Source organism: Paramisgurnus dabryanus, chromosome 13 (genome assembly GCF_030506205.2).
Source record: "Paramisgurnus dabryanus chromosome 13, PD_genome_1.1, whole genome shotgun sequence".
Taxonomy (NCBI): domain Eukaryota; kingdom Metazoa; phylum Chordata; class Actinopteri; order Cypriniformes; family Cobitidae; genus Paramisgurnus; species Paramisgurnus dabryanus.
In genome coordinates, this window is record NC_133349.1 from 15,645,368 (window position 1) to 15,662,882 (window position 17,515).

A 17,515-nucleotide genomic window follows, 5' to 3' on the forward strand; every position below is an offset into this window, starting at 1 on the left:
TTATGCCAATAAACAGAAAAACAATTTTCTCCTGCAGCGTTGTTATGCTAGTGACTGATTATTATGTGTGACTACGAAAGGACAGACAGTAGTCTGGCTGCTGTTCTCAAGCTCTTTAACTGGATTCTGCAGAGAGAGAGAGAGAGAGAGAGAGAGAGAGAGGAGAGAGAGAGAGAGAGAGAGAGAGAGAGAGAGAGAGAGAGAGAGAGAGAGAGAAGAGAGAGAGAGAGAGAGAGAGAGAGAGAGGAGAGAGAGAGAGAGAGAGAGAGAGAGAGAGGAGAGAGAGAGAGAGGAGAGAGAGAGAGAGGAGAGAGAGAGAGGAGAGAGAGAGGAGAGAGATCGAGAGAGAGAGAGAGAGAGAGTCCTTTCTGCTGTAGCCCAGAGTAACCCAGAAAAAGATGATAATCACGTGTGTGACCAGTGGTTTAAACCCTTTAGGATTACCTCTAGATGTCTCAATCTGTTATATAGGACTGTCTGGCTACAGAAATGGTCAGCCCACAGAGAGAATATTGAAACCTTATCTAATAAATAAAAATATAAATCTAATAAAGAAACATCATAGACTATAGCTAAACTACTAGTTTCATTTAAAGGTCTTATAGGATAAACATGGTTCATGTCTTTACACTTAAAACAATAAAACATATATTGAAACAAATGAACCCAATTGAGGTGTAATTTTGTTTGTCCATTCTGTAATGTACCGATTTAATTTTCATTTATTGACAAATGCAAGGAATTATCTGTAGGCTATCATTTCACTTTTTTGACCACGAGGTGGAGCTAAAGACAAGTTTGAGACGACGTAATAATAATGCAAGACTGATGTAAAAATATTGTCTTGGTCATGCATCAGTGATCACATAATCTCAAGATACTATGTGGATGACTCCATGGTGCCAACTAATCCACAATAAACAATGAAGCAGGATATTTTATTTAAATAAAATTAGACTAACTCATAAAGACAATTGATAACATCTCTTTGATATTTTAATGAATTCCTTTTAAGGTAATCCGCCATTACAGCCATCAATATAATTGCGAACAGGACTGCCATATAGGACTTTTTAGCAGATATAATGAAAAGCTGATTGAATAGTCACATGGAGTTTAACCAACACTGCACATTTTGTATGTCTTCCTAATCTGACACCCATGATTAAATGTTTTAACATATCGATTCAATCAGCAGGAGTCAGAAAAGGGAGAAAGGAGGATGTGCTGGGAATACTCTATCACAATTGGGAAACACTGTCATATGACACTGTAGGCAGATCATGTACAATTTCAGAGCCAGAGATAAACGTTATAGCCTTGTGGTTACTACATCCTTGTTGGTTTGTAAAGGCAATAGCTATAGGCATATTACAACTTAAAATTCTATTGTGCAACAGAATGGTTCTGTGGATATTAAATGTTATTTTCTGAAACCAAACCATACAGGCTAACGATAATTTAATGGTACCTTTATTTTTAGAAGTGTTGTGTGCGTAGTCTGAATTCTATTAGAACTTGTAAATGTCTTGATATAGAATGGAACAAAAATGACATGAAACAAAATGTCACAAACTTTCAAGATAGAAAAAGCTATAATATAAACAGTTTACTATTGGCTAAATCTGTGATTGTCAGGATTGCTGTTGTGGGCGCATATCTGCCCCCATTCTCTCTCTTCAGAAGGTGTGACGTAAAGGCAATAACCCGATTGATTCTCATAGAGGTCCAAGAGACAGGCGGAGCCCGGTGATCACACGCGCACTTCGGCAAAATCTGTTAGTAGGCTTAGCATTAGGCATTGTCATCAATGGACAACATGAATTTATTTATACTGGTGGCTACTACCATTTTTTCAATGGTTTTGGCTGAAAAATCACCACGGCTGAAATTCACGGTGACGGGTAAGACTTTTTTCTTAAATTTTCTTTAACGCAATCTGCGTTGAGTTCTGAAAATGTCCCGCCTTAAAACACCCAGTTTGCGGCAATATTTACCTTTACAGACACATACATGTCTTTTCTTTTGAATTTCTCTAAACTGCGTAATAATTTTTTATTTTGTAGGTTAGGCTGTGAAAACATAAAAACTGTAAAAATGCAGTGTTAGGAAATGGGAGTAGGCCAAGATGGACCATTAATTATTTTACATTGTTGCTTTTAAAATAAACAAAAACAAAAACGACTGATGCTCATATTCACGTCATGACTTCACATCATGACGCGTATAGCCTAAGATATTAATCATACTTAATGTTGCATTCAATGATGCCTTTATATTTCTGGATGACGCATGTAAATTAACCTACAAAAAATACAGACCGTTATTTATTGCGCTTATAGCCTTTATACATCAGTGCATATTGTATGCAGCAGACAATCCAATAAAAATGTTGTATGTACCGCTTATACGTCCACAAACCAACAATCTCTGTTAAATAGAAATGAAGGTTAAAATAAGGATGCTGTAATGCATGTGTAACCATAGAAACAGCTCTTAAATACGCGTTGGTCGATTGGAAAAGTGTGATTAGAAGCTGCGGTGTTGGATGAGTAAACAAGCGCCTTAAGCGCTCGCTTGCATTAGGCTACAGATGCATAGGGGGTAATGTTTTACACGACCATTCATCTTTTTTGTATTAAATACCACGATAAGCCTATTTTACAATTACGGTGTTGTTGTGTCATTCGTGTGGAATACGCATCATGTGGTTGTGTCGTAGGAAAAGCATACGGCGCAATCGACAGAGCTGCAATGCAGGTGCACGAGCTAACTGGAATGATGGCACTGCAGCAACGGATGCATTTCCAAGACACAATGCAGAACATGCGATCTGGGAAAACCCACACACTTTTGCAAGGCCGTGGAAAATTCCACGAAACCCACCACCTCCGTTTATGCCAAGCACGTTCACACCTTTTACAGTCGTCTCACGAGGATGATGAAATGTACGAAAAATCGAAAAGTTCGTTTAAAAACTCAGTGACGTGAAATTACAATCCTTCGTAATTACGGATATAGCACACGCTTGATTAAATGAGAGCTAAATGTGTGGTTTACGTTTTGTTTTGTCACGAGCGTCTGCTTCAGCACCATGGATAACGACGCTTCCAGAATCAACAATTCAACTCACGTTCTCCCTGAATCACGATGAACTACAGTCCACTGTGTTGTTAAAAACGACAGGTTTATACGCAAATAGAAACAGGATCAAACTGGTCTGAAGGGTTTTATTACGCCCTCTTCGAAACGTGCCCCCGAATAGCCGAATTACTGATAAGGATGAAACAAACACCTGTTGCGACGTCTTAATTTAAAAGAACAATCGCGAAGCTTCTGTTCGTAGACGTTAGGGTAAACCATTTGCAATTTTATACAGAGTCGAGAGGTTTGCACCTGACAACAATATCTGACAAGTTTAATAATTTAATAAATGCGCACTTACCCTTACGAAAATGAACCATGTTTTACTACAGTATAAACCAAAAAAACATGGTTACTGTAGTAAAACCATAGTAACCACGGTTTTTGACAACCTTGGTTTTAGAAACCGTAGTTAAACCGTGGCTAGTGTAGTAAAACCATGGTTTTGCTGATAGTAATCAATACACAAAAACATGGTTACTACACTTTTACCACAATAAAACCATGGTTGAGTTTTGTAAGGATACTGGAGATATGCTGAGGAATTTGAGATTTTTTATTGTAGCAGATGCAAACTGCTGGTAGTATGGAGAAGCGTTCACTCTTTAAAGTAAAGGTTCTCAAAGGGTTCTTTGCAGCAATGCCACACAGAAGAACTATTTTTGGTTCTTCAATAAAAAACTTTAAGTCAAAGGTTCTTTAGAGAGCCAATTCTTTCTTGCCTTTTTGATTAAAACATGTTTTTACTACAAAGAACCTTTTGTGCAACAAAAAGGTTCTGTGGATTTCTAAAGGTTCTTTATGGAACCATACAACCAGACTAAGACCATTTACACACTGATTATGAAATGCATTTCTGTGGATTTGTTTTCAGAAGCCCCTCGTTTTAGCTTCAAAGATCCAGAGAACTACACATCGGTTTACCACCAACAGGGAACTGATGTCCTGTTTCTGGGGGGTCAAGGAGTAATCTACAAGCTCACCTTCAGTGATAAAGGAGTGCAAGACTTGAAGGTAGGGGGTGACACCGTAACCCAGAGCCAAAGTAGTACTCTGTGTCACTGCTCTAAATCCTGACCTAGATAGTTTGTACTCACAATGTACAGTAACACAAAAGTGTGTTATTTTTGTAGCAGAAGGATACCACACAAAATCTCTAAAATGAATTACACAGAATTATGATTTCTTCTCTTAGCCTTGATTACATTTAATGCCCTGTTTTCATTAAGGGCTCTAATAAAATAACATTTTATCCACATTTTATGTAGGCTGACATCCTAAACCACAACATTTACTTAGTATTCAAGTAATGTGGTATCCGTGCACAACTACTAATTGCTTGTCCACACAGATCCCAGTGGTGACGGATGAGACCACCAAAAAGACATGCCTTTTGAAATCAGCAGTACAGAAGGTAGGAGACAATCTGTTTATGAATATTCTTACAGACCTTAACCAACATTAAACTATGAACAGTTACATAAAAAATGTAGATTGTAAGATAACATATTTCATAGTTCCCATTTTCCGTAAAGTGTTAATACAGCCTATTAAAAGATATACATACACAAATGCTAGCTGCTTCTATCAAAGAAAGGACTTATTATGACATATTTAAACTGGTGAATTAACATATCTAAATGTGAGTATGGGGAAAATGATTTTCCCAATATAAATGTTCAATTATCTTATTGGTTTAATGAAATATATATAAATGGCTCAAAATTTGTGTGCACTCATTATGTAAGCTAGAGCGTTGCTGTCCTGGTTCTGATTCTACAGAAATAGTCATCCATGATGAGCAGATCATCACTCACACTTGACTGAATGAGGCTATTTGTAACAGGGTAATGTTAAAGACAGAAGCCTTAATGGATAAGAGGGAAAAATAAAGATGGTGGTTGCATAGAGGCATCATTCTGCAGTGCAAAATTTCTTAAGTCACCCAGTTTATAGAACAAGAAATAAAGATACTCTAAATGTATTTCAACTTGAAAATGACACAAGTGGATTCTTGTTTTAGGGCCAAAGCCAGAGTTGTAGCGTGCCCAACACTTGCTTATTTTATGTAACATCGTAATTTGTTTTTTTTAAGTATGATACTTATGATGTTTTTGCTTATGGTGTTGTTTCATCTTTCTATAGCAAGAGTGTGAAAATTTCATCACTGTAATTCAGAAGGTCGGTGACTCCTTCATTGTGTGTGGGACGAGAGCAGGTTCTCCTAAATGTTGGCTCTTGGTAAGATGTGTATCTTTGATTATATATGTGCATATCACTTCTTTTGTATCCTTTGCAACGAACATACTTCAAACACCTGAGAAGGTGTTCTTCAAATGTTCTGTTGATTTTTATAAAAAAGTGAAGGCCAATAAAAGCTGTTTTTAGAGCTCAGCAGCTTTAACATTAAAGGAATATTTAATTTTCTTAAAAGAAAAATCCAGATAATTTACTCACCACCATGTCATCCAAAATGTTGATGTCTTTCTTTGTTCAGTCCAGAAGAAATTATGTTTTTTGAGGAAAACATTGCAGGATTTTTCTAATTTTAATGGACTTTAATAGAGCCCAACATTTAACACTTAACTCAACACTTAACAGTTTTTTCAACTGAGTTTCAAATGACTCCAAACGAGGCATAAGGGTCTTATCTAGCGAAACGATTGTCATTTTTGACAAGAAAAATGAAAAATATGCACTTTTTAACCACAACTTTTCGTCTAGGTCCGGTCCAGCGTGACCTAACGTAAATGCGTAGTGACGTGGGGAGGTCACGTGTTACATATATAAAACGCACATTTGCGGACCATTGTAAACAATAAACTGACACAAAAACATTAATTAGTATCAGTTGGCATACAACAACGTAGGAACGGTCCTCTTTCAACACACTTGTAAACACTGGGGCGGAGTTTCGCGTTCGTCCTCTGTGACCTCTTGACCTCATGACGTATTGCGTGGGGTCACGCTGGCGAATCACTACCGGATCAAGACGAGAAGTTGTGATTTAAAAGTGCATATTTTTTATTTTTCTTGTCAAAAATGACAATCGTTTCGCTAGATAAGACCCTTATGCCTCGTTTGGGATCGTTTATAGTCCTTTGAAACTCCGTTGAAAAAAACTGTTAAGTGTTGACTTAAGTACCCAGATAGCATGCAACCATTGAAACAATGTTAAAAATCGTTGATTTGTCAATGTTAATACCATTGAATCAATATCACGTTTGCACCCTCCATTAATATTGAAAAAATATAGAAATTTCAACAAATCACCATTATCGTGATCAGTGTTTGCTTTAGTTGGGTTTTCTTTGGCTCCTGAAGCAGTGTTTTAAAATACATCTGCTATTGCAAAGAAAACAAAGATCTAATGTCATCAAGTAGTTTAATTCTTGTAGATATACCCAAGTAATATGAATGAAACACTGTTAAAGTTATGCAAAAAATGGATTTTACAGTACTAGTTGGAAACAGTGTCAGGTCTGTTATTTTGAGGATTACAAAAACACATTTAAAAAGTTAAACTACTGAATCTATCTCTGACATCATTAATCGGTCTATGAATCTCATCAATGGTGACGATCAACAAAAGAAAGCTTCATGCTGCAATGCATGCTGGGTATCATCGTAGTGCTAAACTAATTTATGACTCCTAGCATGTATTGCAGTTGATCGTTTTATATGAATTTGTTTGATGATTGTCACCATTTTTGAGATTTGTTGGATGAGTAATGATGTCTGAATGTGTCAGCAATTTTTCTGTTTGTCTCGTCACAGTGTATTTACAAACCAAAACAATTATAAATGTCAAAAATGGATCAACATAATCATGTAAAGCAGCTTAATTTTATATAATCTTGGCATCTTCACAAAAAGCAATCAGTTTCAACTTAACTTTGAAACACATCTTTCTTTACCAATGCACATGTGTTTCCACATAAACACATACAAACACTAAAACAAGACAAGAAAAAATTAACTAAGTTAATGTCAAGAGTCAATGACCCAACTGGAGCAAACACTGATTACAATAATGGTGATTTGTTGAAATTTCAATATTTTGATTCAATGCAGTTAACATTGACAAATCAACAGTTTTTAACATACTGTTTCAATGGTTTGCATGCTATCTGGGTATTAAATGTTGGGCTCTATTAAAGTCCATTAAAATGAGAAAAATCCTGCAATGTTTTCCTCAAAAAACATAATTTCTTCTCGACTGAACAAAGAAAAACATCAACATTTTGGATGACATGGTGGTGAGTAAATTATCTGGATTTTTCTTTTAAGAAAATGGACTATTTCTTTAAGATTATTTAACTGTTCCTACAGTATTTTACAGGTTTCATTACCTTGTGTGATGTCATTCTCCATACAATGACTGTGATTTATGACCAATTTATTAATTATCTTCACCAGTGGGAATAGAACCAGAAAGAACCGAAAGTCATTAAATTAGAAAAAGAGCCTTAAGCTTTCTGAAATGTCGGACACATTAGAGATAGGAAAATGTTCTGAAAATAGATTTAGCGCCTCCTTTTCAGGTGCATCTTACTGCTACAAAGTAATGAGAATTTTCATAGTGCTGTGTCTGTTGTATTCTTATAAAATGTTTGAAAAGTACCAAATAATCACTTCATCATCTCTCTCACCCAGGTGAATGGCAGTGCATTGACAGAAATGCAAGGGGAAATATCAGAAAACGACATCTTGGCACCCTTCCCCTCTCAGCGTTCCATTAGCCTGTCAGCAGGTAGAGAGAGAGAGAATGAGAGAGAGAATGAAATTAAAGATAATGCAGAAACAGAGGAAGAGACATTTAAAATTATTATTTAAAATTTATAGTTATCATCCATATTGTGAATCTTTATAAAGAACGATAAGAACACCCAGGAGTATAAGCAAGCAAATTTCAAATGCATTTGCGAGCTCTTCTCTGCTCTCTTCCACAAGGACTTACAGTAAGTGAGGAAACCACAAAATGACTTCCTTAAAGTGAGCAATGTAAAAAAATACAATGGAAATTGTAAAATATATCCAATATCTACAGTTAAATAAACAAGAAGCTCTGTAGAATATAATAAAGGAGAGATCTCGCCCCTCCAGCTTTCTAAATGTCAGATAAGATGTTAAGTATTTTATATGCCAACTGTGGCTGACAGAGCTAAAAGGTCAACAAAGATCCTTAGAGAACTTGTGTTGAAACAACTTGTCTATCAGTCAGACATTGACAAGTGGAAAAGAACTTGCATGAAGAAATCCTAGTTTTAATCCTTAAAACCCTGTAATTGCTTGTAGATGTGTTTTGTTGTGTTTGTGTGTGTACAGCTATCTGTGACAACCATTCTTTTGTAAGATCATCGAAGTGAGGATAAAAGAGTAAAGTGAGGATATTTTGTCTGGGCCTCACTTTCTGGCACTCCTTTGAGGGTTAGGGTGATTTGGGTTTAGGTTTGAATTGACTTAAAGGGGTAGTTCAGCCAAAAATGAAAATTCGGTCATCATTTTCTTATCCTCTTGTTGTTCCTAACCTGTATGAATTTTTTCTTTTTCTGATGAACACAAAAGAAGATATGGCATCACACAGCTGATTGTAACCATTGACTTCCATAGATAACAAATATTATGGAATTATTGTGATAAATGATAAAGAAAATATCATTTATCAAAATATCTTCTTTTGTGTTTATCAGATAAAATAAATTCATACCGGTTTAGAACAACAAGAGGATGAGAAAATGGTGACAGAATTTTCATTTTTGGGTAAACTATCCCTTTAAGGTTAGTTACTAAGGCACTTAGTTCTGATGGTTGGGGTTAAGTTAAGGGGTAGGGATTGCATTATCTCTGAGTGTCCTCACAAAGACAGCCATACGAACGTGTGCGTTTGCCTGAAGCCCTATTTTCTCTGCCAGTATGCACTCTAAAATTGGTTGTGTTATTTTTAATCGGTAAATATTGGACAAAACACATATTGAAATAAAAATGACCCCTATGCTGGGTTAAAAATGACCCGATGTTGGTTGTTGTTATGCAACTATGGGTAATAATAACCCAGCAGTTGGGTTAAAGCAACCCAGCATTGTGTGTTCTGTCCAATATTTACCCAACATGGCTTTATTAAAACCCAGCCATTTTTAGACTGCGTCAAGCAACCATTCTTTGTACTAAATTTGAACCAAAGTGTAGATCTATGATTGACAGGACTATTGTACAGGTTTTCCTGATGGATAAGACTTGCCTTTTCTCTCTTGAATTTTAGATGGGAATCTGTACTCTGCTCTGTCAGTGGGTGCAGGACAGCCCGGATCAATTCGCCGCACCTTTGGCTCCAAAAAGCAGCTGAAGACAGAGAGTAAATGGTTACAAAGTGAGTGGGACACCAAGGTTTCAGAAAATCTCTTGCCTGAATGAGCTAATGGAAAATACAGGGAACTGTAGAGCCTTGTTTGTTTGGTTGGTTTTGAAAAATCTGGAGAGATTTCTACAAATAACAACTTCCTGTTTTCCCTTACAATTTCCCAGCTCATACAAAAAAATGTAGTTTCACCTCAAACTCAAAATTTAAACAGAGCAATACTAAAAATGCCACAGGTCCAAAGTGTTTTGCATTGCTTATTCATAGTTATATCTGAACATAATCTTATAGATGGTTAAAGTATCTTTACATCTAAACACATCAGCTTTACCATTAAACAGTGCTTTAAAAATCAAATTTTTACCATAATAAAAATGTTCCCTTAAATGTTTCAGATCCCCAGTTTGCAGGGGCTGCTGTGATACCACACACCGAGAAAGTCAAAGACGAGTTGTATTTCTTCTTTAGTGAGGTCAACAATTCAGCTAGTCTAGATGAAGAACCATACAGAGCTCGGATAGGACGAGTCTGCATGGTAATGGCCTTCAGCTTTTATCCTGGTTTATACAAGCTGCAGCTTGAAGGTATTTGATAACCCTGTGTGTGTATCTCAGGTTGATGAGGGAGGGCTTCACAATTTGCTGCCCAACTCGTGGACTACGTTCCTGAAGGCACGTGTGATGTGCGGTAAAAAAGGAACTCCTGTACAGTACAACAACATCAAGCATGCATTTGTTTTGACCTCTGACCTTCGCACTGGGGTGATATACGGCCTTTTCTCTAATGCCTGGTAGGTGAAATCATAGTTGGAAAATGTAATACCTAAAACAAACCCTATATGTAAACACCAAATACAGTATATCGATTAACTAAAACTTTGTCACAGTTGCTGTGTGTAGTTGATTGGAATTTGTTTCCATGTTACTGTGTTTTAACAGGAACACCACTGTAGTGTGCGCATACTCCATTGAGGAAATTGACAATGCCTTTTCCACATCGAAACTGAGGGGGTACAGCGCAGCATTGACTTCTCCACGCCCTGGAACGGTATAACACATATTTTCTCTAAACAGTGGTTCTCATCTCCAGTCCTAGGGACCCACAGCATTGCACATTTGTATGTATTTGACATTTAGTTAATTTAATGGATATCCTTTCTAACAATGGGGTATGTTAAAGGGATAGTTCCCCCAAAAATAATGTCATTAATGACTCATCCTCATGTCGTTTCAAAAAGACCTCTATTAATCTTCGGAACACAGTTTAAGATGTTTTATATTTAGTCCTTGCTGACCTTTCGTTGAAAATCTATGTACGGTATACTGTCCATGACCAGAAAGGTATTAGAAACATCATCAAAGTAGTCCATGTGACATCAGTGGGTCAGTTAGAATGTGTTGAAGCATGGAAAGTGACTGCAGTGACGCGGCTACGTACGACACGGCTGATGTGTTATCTGGTGCACCCCAGCTGTTTTTTGTGCGCCCGAGCTTCATTTACAGTCGGTAGACAAAAAAAAACTTTGCAAACATGTCTGTGGATAACACGTCAGCTGAGTCACTGCAGTCACGTGACTTCAGTCTTGTGCACATGGTTCACAACAGAACCGAAAGAGACAGCACAGTGGACATGGACAGTATACCATATATATATATATATATATCACAGTTATCAATTATAATTTGTATTTTATTTATTTATTAATTGTAAATCATATTAATTTTAGCATTTTAATTTTAAAATAAAATTTGAAACTGTTAACATAAGTTAATGCACCTCAAACTAACATCAATTACTGTAATGACATAAACAAGAATTATTAAATGCTTATATGCAATATACTGTAAATTTTTTGTTCATAATGCATTGACTAATTTGAACAAATTAAACTTTTTTGTAAAGTGTTACAGAAATTTGTATTTTCTCTCAATGCTGTTTGATTAACACAAGCAAAATTAAGTAACTTCCTCTTTAAGACCACAGTCCGGATCTAATGTTACACATGCGCTTTCTCTTTTAGCTGTTTACATTCTCTTAAGACCTAGATGGTCGTGTTTATGAGGATACTCATACAAGCTCAAAAGAAGCGGATGCGTGGCTTGCACGCTCCTCTCAAACAGAAACAGCGTGCGTATATAGCACTGTTGTTTGGGTTTCAAAGGCTTACAATCACTTAATTTAAAACTGCGGTGCTTAAAAACGTATACAATATTAAGCTTTTGTGACCACGCGCCTAGCAATATGAAGTGGGCGCGTAACCTCGAATGACAAAATACTACGACTGCTTAAACTTCGGCAGCAAATAAGGTGACTATGACGATAAATTGTAAAACACAACAATAGCTGGACATGATTTTCATAATTTCATTTACTGCGACCCTGTCGCAGAGTCCCCTCACCCCTCATTTTCAAAAACTCATCAGATCTAGACGAATCACAAGAATGACTTATTTTGGATCCAAAATGACAAATTTTGCTGAAAGGTGACAAGTTTGCACTCCTGTTAAACTGTGTTCCGAAGATGAACGGTCTTACGAGTGTGGAACAACATGAGGGTGAGTCATTATTAATGACATTATTTTCATTTTTGGGTGATCTATCACTTTAACAAAAGGAGACAAATGCGCAGTGCTGTGGGTTTTCTGGAGGAGAGTTGTGAGCCACACCTTTAACTTTAACCAGTTTAAAACAAAATCAAGTGCCAGTGAACAAATAGCCATGTAAAATTATAATGTAATGGTGTTAACATTTTGCTGCAATCCATGTAAATGGCAACTGAAAATTCTCTGTTGAATGCATCAATACCATACTATCCATTTAGTTTGAGAAAAATACATTTTCATTGTTCTGATCTCTTTTATCCAGTGTACTTTTAAGAATAACACAGCAGCTCATAACCAGAAGATCCTGACTGTGATCAGAGATCACCCTGAGATTGAAGACATGATCTGGCCAGTCGGGGAGGCTCCTCTGGACCTGCCGCTTCAGGACCACTTCACTCATATTGTGGCCGACACAGTACTTGCTGTCAATGATGAGCACTACACTGTCATTTATCTGGGCACAGGTAACATATAATGGCAATATAAAAACGGCTATAATATTAATCTCAAACTCAATACTGATTCTTTACCCATACTTTTACAGAAAAGGGTAAAATCCTGAAGGTTGTACATACCATAGAAGGAGCCTTTATCATAGCAGAGTACTCATTATTCAACGATGATAGTCCCGTCACCAACATAGCCATTGACTCCCAAAAGGTAAACCCTCCCGTTAAATAACTTATAAAATAAAATCAGGTCAATTTTGGCCTGGCAGTGCTAGGACACATTTATTTATGCTATTCTTTCTTTTTATCCCTTTTTTTTGAGCTATGATTTACTATTTTTATCCCAAATGTTTATGAGATTGTTCCCACGGAAAATGATGTCTGATAGGAAACAGATGTAATCTTTCACCTCTGTGCTCTGCTTTGTGACAGGGTCATCTGTATGTTGGCACAGAGCGGGAAGTACAGCGCATCCCCTTGGCTGACTGTGGTCGTTACGGCGTCAGCTGTCGAGAATGCATTTTGTCCCGAGATCCATATTGTGCGTGGGATAAGGTTAAGAACAAATGCACTGCCGTCCCAAAAGAATTAGGCCCTAGGTAAATATTTTATCTTAAAAATATTAATAGAATAAACCAGAATGGACTTTCAGTGAGGCTGTTAATGTTTGGCCAATCAACCAAACTAAATTTTCGTTTTTTTTGCAAACAGGTCTCAAACTCTTTTTCAAACTCTTGATCACTCCAACGCCTCTGTTTGTGGAGAAGTTACCGGTAAGCTGCTCAAAAAGATAGATGCACCAACATGGTAGTCTGCATTTGCTAAAATGTTATAATTCAACAACACAGACATTTTCCCAACCTGAATGATTTAAGGGATTTAAGTTGCCCAACCCTGTGCCTCGAGGCATACCTACAGTGCACGTTTTGGATGTCTCACACATCTGAACCCATTATTACTCATCATTACTGAGAAAGTCCCAGCAAATGAGATGATTCAGGTGTTTGAATAGGAATGGTTGGAAAATGTGTAGTGGTGGTGTGCTTCCAGGAACAGGGTTGGGAAACACTGAAATAAATGACGACAAAAAATGATATCCAATTCTTATTGTGGTGATGTAGTAAGCCTGCTGCTGAAACCAAAAGAGAGCTAGAAAAGCATTCACTTAACTTAGTAATGAATAATTTAACTCATTTAAATTAAATAACACATTTCCTCTTACCGTTGTATAGCTCCAAAGGCACGTAGCACCGTCCCCAAAGAAGTGTTAGTGGATAAAGACGGACCAGTCTTGCTACCGTGCCCTGTTCGTTCTTATCACGCCAAATACCGCTGGGAAAAAGACAACTGCATCAAGGAATATCCATGCACTATCTCTGGCTCCTCCTGTGTGCTGGCACCCACCCCTGCCCTTCCACTGAAGGAGGGCGTGTTTCGCTGCATGGCGGAGGAGAGCGGTCTCCAACAGGAGGTGGTGTCCTACAAGCTAGTGTTTAACGGTGGGCACCTGTCCACTTCGCTAGCCTCCACCCTGGGCTCGGCCATCCTGCTGGCTGCCGCGGCACACTGGCTCCTGTAGTTTGAAAAGAAACAAGATGAAAAGTTTTGTGCTAAGGTCAGCAAAGCATGAATACTTAGGCCTGTTAAACTAAACTGCAGGGGAGAAGCTGTTCTCTGTATAAACTGTGTTTTTTGTTTCTTATTTGGAGCGAACATATCTATATCGCTTTTTTGTTCGAAGGGCCGAGAAAATGCCTGAAATTGTTTCATTTTGCAAAACTGCTTTAATCATACCAAACTCCAGTGTTATGTATAACATGAAGTGATGTTTCATGCCATCAGCCTTTAAGCAAACATTAACTATAGACTTAACTATATATATTTAAATATCTAATCCATGTTTGCACCATCATTCCCATGTTTCAGAGGACCGCTTTATTATCAACCATCATACGTGGAATCTACATTTTCGTATTTTGGTTAGTTTTATGAAATATAATTTACATGAGTGTCCAGAATTAGAGTTACAGACCTGTTATCTATGAGAGTATTGTCGAAACCTGAATGTGCTGTTAAATTTTCTCCATTGTGTGCCATAATGACAGTTCTGAAGCCTTAAAACAAGGATGAGTCTTTTGAGCTGTAAGGGTCTCATCCTAAGCACAACTCACAAACCTGCTGGCTTTTCTTAAACAATCAGCGTTCTGGCCCAAATTTTATTTCAGGAGCATATAGAGCGGATTTAAACCAGTATATTACGCTTGAAGACACAAAACTGATTTTCAACTTGTCAAGTCATTTAAATATAAAAATCAAATCCATTCAAGACATCAAGCTGACATCATTGGAAATTTGATAGCGAACAACACAATCAACCTCTGTTGCTTAATGTGGGTTGACAAAAACAGCACCATCAGAGAGTTTAATGATCTGTTACCGTGTTTAACAAGTATACTTGAACACTCATGAATACATGACGCCTGTATTTTCATGCCATTTTCACCATCCGGGTCAAATGTATACATTGCATTCATTTTAAACGATTTAATGGTGAAATAATCTTGTGACAGATGTGAGTTGATTTTGTAGTTGCAGTGAAAAGCAGCTTGTGGTCAGTCTTACTGTACTTTATGTACTTATGATGTAGTTTTAATTGTAATGCTCTGCATATGCTGTTCTTCACCATTGCTGCCTATGAGAATAGAGAAAAACTTCTGATGGATCTAAATAGTCATCATGCACTAGGGTGGTTAGAGTGTAAAATTGTCACCGTTTGACTTCAAGTTATATATTTCATCAATGGCTGTTGATAAAACGTTATGGTAGCTATCATTACAAAATGGAGAAAAATATACTGTACTAACACAGTCGGAATTGTCATCTGCACCTCTAATACCACAAATTTTCATTTTTTTTCTTCTCTGAAAGCAACAAACCCAAAATACAAAAACTGTCTTTAACCTTATTCTTTTCTTATTGTATTTTGGATGAAATAAGATAATGGCTTATGTAATGAAAAAATCAATTGTTATTTAACCAGAAGTGCTTTGTGTTTATAGATGTAACTTTAATTGTTTAATGTAGTTGTTTATGTCCGTGTAATTCTCTTTCTTGCTCTACTGCTCGTTATTTTGGATATTATTTAACTACTTACAGTCTTTAGCAGGAACGTTATAAGGAACCATCATTGTTTACTGCAGTTTTATTGTTTCATGTGGATCTCTAGGTTGATGTCTAGACGTCATATGAAAATTGTCAAGTGTCATAAATTAAAGCCATGTAAATAGTCCAGGGACAGACAGTACCATCACTGTACACATTAATGCATTAGCTACTGATGCTAGCTTGTGCTAACCTTCTGTTTGCATGCTGAATGCCACAGCGTTGTCGCCCTCTCTGTGTACTTGTATCTTTGTCTCTTGGCCTAATGTGCTCTACAGCACTAAATGCAGGAAAGTTGTAGTGCCAAACTGATGTTGTCTCCTTTTATGTTAGAGAGCTTTTCTAACTTTTCCACTGTGCTTCTTTGCTAAACGTTTACCTTTTCTGACACACTTATAGAGGAACCTAGATACACAGACATGCACGCACACTCCGAGTCACTTTTGGCAATGTAAATGACTTTCAATATAACATTAAGATCGTTCGTTTATTTGTGTTATACTCTCTGTTTTGTACACTGTCAGAATAAAGGTACAAAAGCTGTCAGTGGGACTTGAAAAGGTCCTAATATGTATCATTAAGGTACAAATAGGTACCAGTATCTATCTTTCAGGTTTTTGCAAGAATCCTCCCTATAGTGACAGCTTTTGTACACTTTTGTAAGCAGGGTCATTTGTGACCCTGGACCACAAAACCACTCATAAGTAGCACAGGTATATTTGTAGAAATACCCAAAAATACATTGTATGGGTCAACAAAAAATGTATTTATCATTAGTAATATGTGTTGCTAAGGACTTCATCTGGACAATTTAAAAGGCTATTTCCTCAATATTTAGATTTTTTGCAGCCTCAGATTCTAGAGTTGCATCTTAGCCAAATATGGTCAATAACGAACCATACATCAATGGAAAGCTTATTTATTCAGCAAAAATCAAAGTTTGCCAAGTATGTATGATTGGTTTTGTGGTCCATGGTCACAGTTATGTAATTATGTTTGGTCATTGGTTGGTTATTATTTTATCCTTTTTGCCTGAGACAAGTGATTTTCCCATGTAGAGACACTCACCACAGTCTGCTCAAAGCATCTTGCAGCTGTGTAGGTCTGCACTTAATGACTCCTATATGGTTACCAAAAATTGTAACTTTTTTAATGGATTGAAGACCTTGTAAAATACAATAATATACAAATCCAGTAACTGTTTCCCTGAAAATGTGCATTACAATAAAAGTCAAAATACTCTCCTGTATCTGTTTTTCTGAATATCTGTTATTGTGAAATGTTTTAATGATTGTGTGATTTAGCTCCAACAATGTAGTAGATTAAACTTCAGCTGAAGTCATTGTGGCAGTTGGCCAGTTTTTACCATATCTGATCCAGATAATAAAATTACTGTATTCTTGCCTCTATGCCAATGCCTCTGTCGGTAATAAACTGAAGTACTTCATTGCTTGCTTTGAAACTAGGATGGCACTAGTAGGCACTAAAGGCTTCATGCACTAAAGACTTTTAACAGCCTGCATGTTCTCCTACTTACAGTCATTATAAGTAATGTAACATAGCCCATCGTTGCTAGACTCGTGTTGTGGAAAAAATTCTGAATGACTGCAAACATTTAAATATTTTATTTATGCGTAAAGATAACAAAGGTTGACCATTTTACAAAATCTTGGGAGCAATGATCACTTTGAATTTCTTCCCCGAAGCACAAAACCTTCATAGGTTCTCCTAGTTTCTAAAGTAGAGGTCAAGTTTCTATGCGGAACTTTTCATACTTCCTTTCTTGTAAAACCATTGAC

General features: G+C 36.9%; 1 protein-coding gene across 2 annotated transcripts; it reads left to right on the forward strand.

Annotated features, from left to right (window-relative positions):
* Positions 1 to 1,681: 1,681 nt before the first annotated feature.
* Positions 1,682 to 16,965, forward strand: LOC135788809 (semaphorin-7A). Of its 2 annotated transcripts, XR_010547458.2 has the most exons (15): positions 1,682 to 1,904; positions 4,019 to 4,158; positions 4,496 to 4,558; positions 5,290 to 5,385; positions 7,801 to 7,897; positions 9,407 to 9,514; positions 9,898 to 10,037; positions 10,117 to 10,292; positions 10,441 to 10,549; positions 12,368 to 12,569; positions 12,650 to 12,765; positions 12,987 to 13,153; positions 13,266 to 13,327; positions 13,787 to 16,223; positions 16,361 to 16,965. XR_010547458.2 is itself a non-coding variant. In XM_065298190.2 (14 exons), the coding sequence occupies exons 1-14, from the start codon at positions 1,811 to 1,813 to the stop codon at positions 14,131 to 14,133; spliced, it is 1,917 nt and encodes a 638-aa protein (XP_065154262.1). In that variant the 5' UTR covers positions 1,682 to 1,810; the 3' UTR covers positions 14,134 to 16,965. The 2 variants fall into 2 exon arrangements, 1 of the variants encoding a protein (XP_065154262.1); XM_065298190.2 differs by having other exon boundaries at positions 13,787 to 16,965.
* Positions 16,966 to 17,515: the final 550 nt, after the last annotated feature.

Bases quoted from the DNA above. Each gene is read 5' to 3' on its own strand.
- LOC135788809 (XM_065298190.2), top strand. From the start codon at position 1,811: ATGGACAACATGAATTTATTTATACTGGTGGCTACTACCATTTTTTCA. The intron at 1,905-4,018 runs GTAAGACTTTTT...ATTTGTTTTCAG, and splicing joins GCTGAAATTCACGGTGACGG to AAGCCCCTCGTTTTAGCTTC. The intron at 10,293-10,440 runs GTAGGTGAAATC...GTGTTTTAACAG, and splicing joins GGCCTTTTCTCTAATGCCTG to GAACACCACTGTAGTGTGCG.